The sequence below is a fragment of the Vigna unguiculata genome, chromosome 3, assembly GCF_037176805.1.
Source record: "Vigna unguiculata cultivar grain cowpea cultivar isolate G323 ecotype 2 chromosome 3, ASM3717680v1, whole genome shotgun sequence".
Classification (NCBI taxonomy): Eukaryota; Viridiplantae; Streptophyta; class Magnoliopsida; order Fabales; family Fabaceae; genus Vigna; species Vigna unguiculata.
The window spans coordinates 41,154,028-41,162,738 of record NC_140794.1 but is presented as its reverse complement, the minus strand read 5'-3'; the positions used below and the strand labels follow the sequence as shown (position 1 = coordinate 41,162,738).

Sequence of the window (8,711 nt, the reverse complement as noted above, 5' to 3'; positions counted from 1 at the left end):
TAAAAGAATTATTTAACCAAAAAAATTGGATATTGGCAATATACTAGTTACTGCATAATTCAATCTTTAAACTCAAAGGAAAACTAAATTTAGTGTCAATAATTGTTAAATTTTAATATCTTAATATAATAACCTTCGTGATTAGTATGAGTTCCTTTTATCTATAGGTAAATTAATCCTTAAGAAAAATTTGAAGACCAAAATTTCCAAATCTTAAGAATGTAAAATGTTAGAGAGATTTTCAAATTCGCTTCTAAAACTTCAACCTAAATCAAATCAACAGCAGAAATTATTCATATTCTTTAGGGGAAGAGATTCCTATTTCTCGGTTAAGTCATCGACGAAGTTTTTTATTCATTTATCATAATCTATACTAAATCTATACAAAAATGGATTTTAATCATAAAAAATGGTTTATTAATTCATAAGTCTAGAAAGAACTCAAAAGTCTATGATTTTTGAAAGATAAAATTTAAAATGAATAACGAATAAATTATTTTAAATCTATTTATAACTTTGTTTTCAAAAAGTATTATTTTCTATTTGATGTAAATTTATATCTCTTAATATAAATAAACTGGATGTTACGTTAAAAGATTAATTTTGTTTGTGATAATATTATTGTGAATGGTGTAAAGACTTTTTACACAAGATACGAAATAAACATAAAACTATAGAATTTTATTGTCAAGTAAATAATTGTATATTTTCAAAAGTTAAAAGATTAATTTTATTTGTGATATATAATGTGTTAAAGTAGTGTATTAACCCATGAGATTTTTTATGTGATGAGTTTTAATTAGCCAACAATATAAACCATTGTATATGAAGTTAAAAAGACATAATTTAGAATTCAATACACTTGATTAACTACATAATAATAACAAAAAAAATTAAAGAAATTGTGCATCACTGATTTTCCAAGCTACAGGCACCAACTTCACCAAAAAGCTAAAAAATTTATCTCTTTCAAGTCTCTGTCTTGTCACCTTGTCTATGGTTTAGTGTGTCTCTGTCACTTTCTCTCACCAAGGTTTCTGTCTCTCTTTAAAGAAAGATAAAACATACCCAAAAATATAATATTCATATGTCTCCCGTACAAATTAATATATAGTTTTTTAGAACATGCATAACACTTTCCATTTGTTGCTATTTCCAAAAAATATTATTAAATTAGTTTTTTAATTGCTTTTAATAAATTTTACAACGGAATTTATTACCACCATTTTTACTGCGGCACTAATAATATTTAAGAGACTTTTTTTTACAGTTCGAGTAAGAAATTTAACAAATTGATTAAAAAATAAATCATTTTTAAAAAATAGGGTAGTAATAAAATCTATATTGAATCAATACAGTAATATTTGAAACTTCACTTGGCAATATGAGGAGACAAAAAGAATGTTGGATTAATTTTATTATATATGATAGAATTTGATTGTGGTAGATAAATTGTTCAACATTCACTCGATTAAACACGATTTATTTAGTTTAGGATATGTAACTTAAATGTATGCCCAGAAAAATTAGCATTTTATTATAATCACAAATAGTCTTTTTTTTTTTTTTTACTCAGTGTTATCTTTTAGATATGTTCAAATTTCCTTGCGAATGATTTTATGAACAAATAAATTATGCCTAAAGTTAGAAAATGAATTCAGATATATTATAAGGGATTTTTTTTTATATATAAATTAACTTGTACAGAAGTTGATTTTGACTTATATGTTTTTGTTTTCATTTTTTTATTTGATCTATTTTAAGAGGTTTATAGAAAAAGCTTCTAAAAACAGAAAGCGTGAAAAATACATATTATCCTAAAAAAGTAAGATTAGAGTGTAATTTTGTGAAGTACTTTTAGACGTAACAAAAGTGTGGCATGCAGATAATACAGCTAGCATTTTTTGTTTATGAGAATATTTATTTGTGTTTGTGACAATTACTGTTGATTCCAAGTTTCAGCATCTAACTATTATTGGTGGCTTTGTTCCCTACTTAGGTCTACTTGTCGCCATTGATGGTTGTTAAACTGCTGTATAGGTTTCTCCTCAACTGAGATAACTTTTTTCACTCTTGTAATAAAATAATAAAAAACGATGTTTCGCGTGTATCTTCCTAATTCTCAAAACACATGCACAACTGGGACCTCCTTGAATCCTTGAATGCATTTCAAACTCCATCATGGATCTGGAAAGTTGAATAAAGTAATATAAAATACAGACAGCTTTATTTTATTTTTCAGAATTATTCTGTCGAGGTGTCACACTTTTGAAGATATATTAATTCCTTTATGTCATTGTTTTTTTTTCCTATGTGCTACTAACTGGGAGGGAGGGGAGAGCTTTTGCTTGCAGCAACTGGGTCTTGTACAAAACCTATGCTTTTCACTTTCTAACTTTAAAATGGTTCACTTAGATTTCTAAGAGCATGTGTCATGGATCTGGAACGTGGGATTCTTCAAAACTCTTCTAAGGTGAATTGGGCATGCTAAAAAATGTGCAAAATTTCTCTTTTAGTATTTTTTTTTTGGTTAATTTGAACCATGTTAGTGTTGAACCAGAATGTTGGTTTTTTTTTTGCAGGGGAAAGAATCATGGAAAACTGTTCTGACTCTGGCATATCAGAGTCTTGGAGTTGTGTATGGGGAGATAAGCACTTCACCGCTCTACGTGTACAGGAACACCTTTGCTGAGGATATTGGTCACTCTGAGACCAATGAAGAGATTTATGGTGTTTTGTCTTTGGTGTTCTGGACTCTTACATTGGTGCCTTTGGTGAAGTATGTGTTCATAGTGCTGAGAGCTGATGACAATGGTGAAGGTGGCACGTTTGCACTGTACTCTTTGCTGTGTCGCCATGCCAAAGTTGGATTGTTGCCTAATTGCCAATTGGCAGATGAGGAGCTCTCGGAGTACAAGAACCATAGCTGTGGTGTGGCAGCAGAGAGAAGCCTCGCCTCCAGCCTCAAGACCTTGTTGGAGAGGCACAAGGTCTTGCAGAGGATTTTGCTTGTGCTGGCTTTGTTAGGGACTTGCATGGTGATTGGTGTTGGAGTCCTTAAACCTGCTATTTCTGGTGATAATGACAACTTTGTTTTGTTTTGATTTGGGATATTGTGTTTTGGGGTCTGTTGGTTACACTATGTTATCTCGATTGAATGCAGTTTTCTCGGCTGTGTCTGGACTAGAGCTTTCAATGTCCAAGGAGCATCACAGATGTAAGTTCATCATGACTTTCTTCTGTGTCTTGTCATGGCATGTTTTTGTTCATCATTGCTCAATGATCAAAGGAAATTTATTGAGACTTGAAATTTCTCTCCTTTCAATTAACTCATTATTTTATCTCCGTGGTGCTTATGTTCTCGTTTTCTCTTCTTACTGGTGTTTTTTAATACTCAAGTTTGGAAGGTTCGTAATCAAAGTTACCTATGGATACACCTGTACCTCGAAAATTGAAATCAAACGGATGATAATCACATAAAATGAGTTCCTGTAATCTGGCCAACATGCTTGTATTTTTACATTGCATTTAGCATGCAAGTTAGCAAGTTTGATAACTGGGTGGACTTTTCAATGATGATTATAACGTCTTAGTGGTGGATTTGCGGTAATTTTGTAAATTTTGGTACTGGTCTAGATTAGTTCTCGCAAAGCCTGAGATGTAGCTTGGTTGATGTTGCAGGACAGGAATGAAGAAACTTAACGCCAATGATAGTTTTCTTTTAGAATTTGATTAGAGAAACTCTTATGGTTTCAGTGCAAACTGAAGTGAATCATTGTCTATAGGTTATTCCAGTTTATGGCAAAAAGCTTATCTGATTGGATTGCTTTGATAATAGTCAAGTTTTAGTGATTAATTTTAGACATTAATTGAACTTAAATTATGTTGATAAATAAATTCTCATATTGACAAAGATCTATTGTAATCTTAAGCTTTTCTGCATTATATCTCTGATACTCCTAGAATATCAAGCAATATTGGTACTATTCACAAACCATGTCTTTGATGTGAAAGGTCGACAGAGGTTTGTCAGATATTGTTGAAGATATGGGTAGACTTAGATTTTAAGCATATCTTATATGGAAAATGCTTTAGTCACATTGTTAATGCTTCCTAGATCGGGAATTGGGACTACCACAAGGCCAAAATGGACTTACATGTCATCACAAAATTTTATGCTGTTTATGTGCAAAGATCTTAAGAGAAAGGATAAGATTGCTGCTCCACCATAAGCTTGTGAATTTACTTGATTTAGTTTTTCTTTTATGTGCATTTAGAACTTCGATACCACACTTGTCCTTTATCCGAGACATAGGTCACATGACTCACTAATAGCACTTGAAAAACTTGACAGATGTGGAAGTTCCAGGTGCATGCATCATATTAATTGGCTTGTTTGCCCTTCAACGTTATGGCACAAACAGGGTTGGGTTTTTGTTTGCTCCCATAGTATGTGTGTGGCTCTTCTGCATCAGTGCCATTGGTCTATACAATATCTTTTACTGGAACCCTCATGTGTACAAAGCACTGTCTCCATATTATGTGTTCCAATTTTTAAAGAAGACTAGAAGAGGAGGATGGATGGCCCTTGGTGGAATTTTGCTCTGCATAACAGGTTCATTTGTTTGCTTTGTGATTGGCTAACTTAGATTTGTGACAATTCTCTTGATTTCTAATGCATTCCTTCAACTTTTCAGGATCAGAAGCCATGTTTGCTGGTCTCGGGCATTTTTCTCAGCTATCAATCAAGGTATGCTACTTTACAATTGGTTTTATTTTAGCTTCTACTTGATTAAATTCATTTAGCCTATATAATATTTTCTGAGTATTTCAAACAGTTTTCATTGGCGTTATACTAATTTTATAGGTATTATTAGATGTTGTGAATGACGTTTTAGCTAAGAATCTAGGTTTAGAAGGTAAGCAAAATCTACCGGTGTGTCCTTCTTCTGTAGTCAGTATCATTTTCCTCTTGTCCCTGTCTTACTTTTTCTACTTTATTCCTCAAATATTTCCTCCATTTATTTTTCTACCGGAACTTTATTCCATAACTCTGTGATAGACGTTTTGATGGCTTCTGCAGATTGCTTTCACCTCTCTGGTTTATCCATCTCTAGTTCTCGCTTATATGGGGCAAGCTGCTTATTTTTCTAGACATCATGATGTTGAGCAAGAGTATCACTTTGGCTTTTACGTATCTGTACCAGGTAGGCAACGTAATTTGATCTTTCGGAGGTGCAGACGAAAACGATGGTGAATTTCGTCAATGATTGGAAGATTTTTGACTGTTTTGTGTTTCAGAGAAGTTGAGATGGCCTGTTCTGGTGATAGCCATTCTCGCTGCAGTTGTGGGAAGCCAATCCATCATCACCGGAACATTCTCAATCATCAGGCAATGCTCTGCATTGAGTTGCTTCCCTAGAGTGAAAGTGGTTCACACTTCATCAAAAATCCATGGACAAGTTTATATCCCTGAGATCAATTGGTTGTTGATGCTCTTGTGTTTGGCTGTAACTATTGGCTTCAGAGACACAAAGCTTATGGGTAATGCATCAGGTAAGGTCACTAATACGTTCTTATGAAATACTCGTAGTATATATATATAATATGTTCTTATGACATAGTGTACTGTGCACAACAGGTTTGGCAGTTGTCTCAGTGATGCTAGTGACCTCTTGTTTGATGTCACTGGTTATTGTAATCTGCTGGCACAAGAATGTTGTGCTTGCAGTTGGGTTTGTTCTCTTTTTTGGGTCAATTGAGGCCCTCTTCTTCTCAGCTTCTGTGATGAAGTTCTTTGAAGGAGCATGGGTGCCAGTTGCTTTGGCATTTGTGTTTCTCTCAGTGATGTGTGTGTGGCATTACGGCACTCTGAAAAAGTATGAATTTGATGTTCAAAACAAGGTTTCAATCAGCTGGTTACTCAGCCTTGGCCCTAGCTTAGGGTTCGCAAGAGTACGTGGGATTGGGCTTGTGCACACAGAGCTAGTATCTGGAATTCCTGCTATTTTCTCCCACTTTGTGACCAACCTACCAGCATTCCACCAAGTCCTTGTTTTCCTATGCATCAAGCATGTGCCAGTTCCACATGTTAAACCCGAGGAAAGGTTTCTAGTTGGTCGTGTAGGTCCCAGAGATTTCAGAATCTACAGGTGCATAGTGAGATATGGATACCATGATGTCCACAAAGATGATAACGAGTTTGAGAAAGACCTTGTGTGCAGCATAGCAAAGTTCATACAAGCAGGAAGTGGTGGATGCAACTCTTCAAATGATGATCCTGAAAAGGGTGGTGGAAACATGACGGTTGTTGGAAGCTGTTCTACTAGCCACCCCGTTGATGCGGAGTTGGGTGAGAGCTCAGAATCAGAGAGGGTGATGAAAGCAAAGAAAAGGGTGAGGTTCATTGTGCCTGAGAGTCCAAAGATCGACACTGGTGCAATGGAGGAGTTGAAAGAGCTTATGGAAGCAAGGGAAGTTGGAGTGGCCTACATTTTAGGACAGTCCTACATGAGGGTTAAACCAGGGTCCAGCATGCTGAAGAAGTTGGTTATAAATTTTGGATATGAATTCTTGAGGAAAAATAGCAGGGAACCTTCCTCTGTACTTAGTGCTCCTCATGCATCATCTTTGGAGGTTGGGATGATGTATCATGTTTAATCTTTGGTTAAGCAAATGATTTAGAGTAAGTAATGATGTACATGTTATCATCTTTTCTGCATATATAGTGAAAGAGCCACCACTTAATCTGGTGGCAGTAAGGTAGTGTACAAATTTTGACTTTCTCTTTTTTCTTCTACCATATCACAACCTCATCATGCCTTTTTGTCATCATCAACCTTATGTATGCAATCAAGTCAAAGATATTCAATTTAAGGAAAACCAAACTTTATACTGTTACAAAACTTTTTTACAAAACGTTTTTATCCTAGGTTAGCCCATTTAATTATTATTACTATTATTATTATAAGACCAAGAAAGACCACCCCTTCTTAATTAGGATTTTAGGTCAAACTTAATTGTGACTAACACCTGAGAAACCCAATTATTAAAATTAATTTACAATTAGTGTAAGCAAAAGATTCAATCTTATTTCTCAATCCTGTTCAAATTGGTGACTCATAACATTTTTTTTTTCTATAATGATTGATCACAACAATCTTCTTTTAGAAGAAAAATCGAATCAGATGAAACATTATGGAATGTAAAAGTTTATTTTTTAATGCTTAACTCAGTTACATATTTAAAAATCAAATAGAAATAACTAATTTTAATTGAAATAATTCTATATTAATTAATTCACCTTGATAATAGACTAAAGAAAAGTTATACTAAGACTATTAAATATGTTTTATACAGTTTTAGGTAATTGTCTAAATATGATGCTGAACTTTTTATACAGTTTACTAATTAATCTTTTGAATTTAGAATTGTTTTAATTTTAATGAGTTAATTAGGTCAAAATAACTTGAGAAAAAAAATTGTTATGTTTTTGGCACCCAGCCCACCAATGAATTGGATTGGGCTGATTTATGTGCCAAACTAGATTTTATAACGAAACCTCTATCTCCTCATTATTGTCTGATTATTGTTTATTTTGAAACTCTTACAAAATATACTTTAAATAATGAACAAAATTTAAAAATTAAAAAAACTTTAAATATAACATGAACGTTGTCAAGAGACTAAATGTATTTTTACGGGAAAGGAAATGAGAAATATTTTTAATACTTCTATTAACATATTACATATATACCAAAGTTTATTTGTTTAACTATAATTAATTGTGTTCAATAAAACCACCTGATTATTTATAGTTAACTTTTCTCTCTTAATTATATGTTTCTATAGAAATTTGAACAAAGTCTTACTTAATAATCTAAAGCCTGATTAAATATATTCTAGTAAAATACATTTGTCTTTCCATTTTTTTAAGTTTAGTTTCATATCTCCTTTTTTAGGAAAATAAAGAAAATTTCTTAATAGTTTAAGAAAAGTTAAATGAATGTATTTGAAAATTTTAATATTTTTTACAATAAAAAGAAAATCTCCGGAAATACCTTCACAATTCACTAAAAAGTATTTAAAACAATAAATGTTACATGACTACAAATGGTATAAGGAACAACATGCGAATATTCCCGTTATCTACTGGTTCGGCGGCGGCATGGACTTTCATTACTTTTTTTTTATTAAAAAAAAAATAATATATATATATATATATATATATATATATATATATATATATATAATATATAAATGTACATGAAAGAAGAATATAAGTTTAAAAAAAAAAAAATATATATATATATATATATATATATATATATATATATATATATATAAATGTACATGAAAGAAGAATATAAGTTTAAACGACTTAATAAGGAATATAGTATTCTCTTTTTTAGATAAGACTTTGACTCTCAAGTAAGAATTTTGAGAGAATAAATACAAAAAATAATTGAATATTGATTAAATACTTCTTCTAATACTAATATATCGTTTATAGATTTTTATATTACAATAAAAAACATGAATAAAAAATAACATATTTGATTGTGAACAACTGATTTTCGATTCTTAATTTAATAACGTTTTTTAGTCATTTAGTAATTAACAACAATATTTAATTTTAATATCATAATTGTTGATGTGTATATATACAGGAAGCTGATTGATACAATAAATGAATAAATAAATAAATATTA

At 31.7% G+C, this 8,711-nt stretch overlaps 1 protein-coding gene across 1 annotated transcript; it reads left to right on the top strand.

Annotated features, from left to right (window-relative positions):
• The first annotated feature begins 2,187 nt into the window (after positions 1-2,187).
• LOC114175308 (potassium transporter 6-like) lies at positions 2,188-6,831 on the top strand. Its single transcript, XM_085670547.1, has 9 exons — positions 2,188-2,204; positions 2,331-2,473; positions 2,583-3,075; positions 3,164-3,217; positions 4,355-4,615; positions 4,698-4,750; positions 5,084-5,207; positions 5,302-5,556; positions 5,642-6,831. The coding sequence occupies exons 2-9, from the start codon at positions 2,435-2,437 to the stop codon at positions 6,658-6,660; spliced, it is 2,298 nt and encodes a 765-aa protein (XP_085526673.1). The 5' UTR covers positions 2,188-2,204; positions 2,331-2,434; the 3' UTR covers positions 6,661-6,831.
• Positions 6,832-8,711: the final 1,880 nt, after the last annotated feature.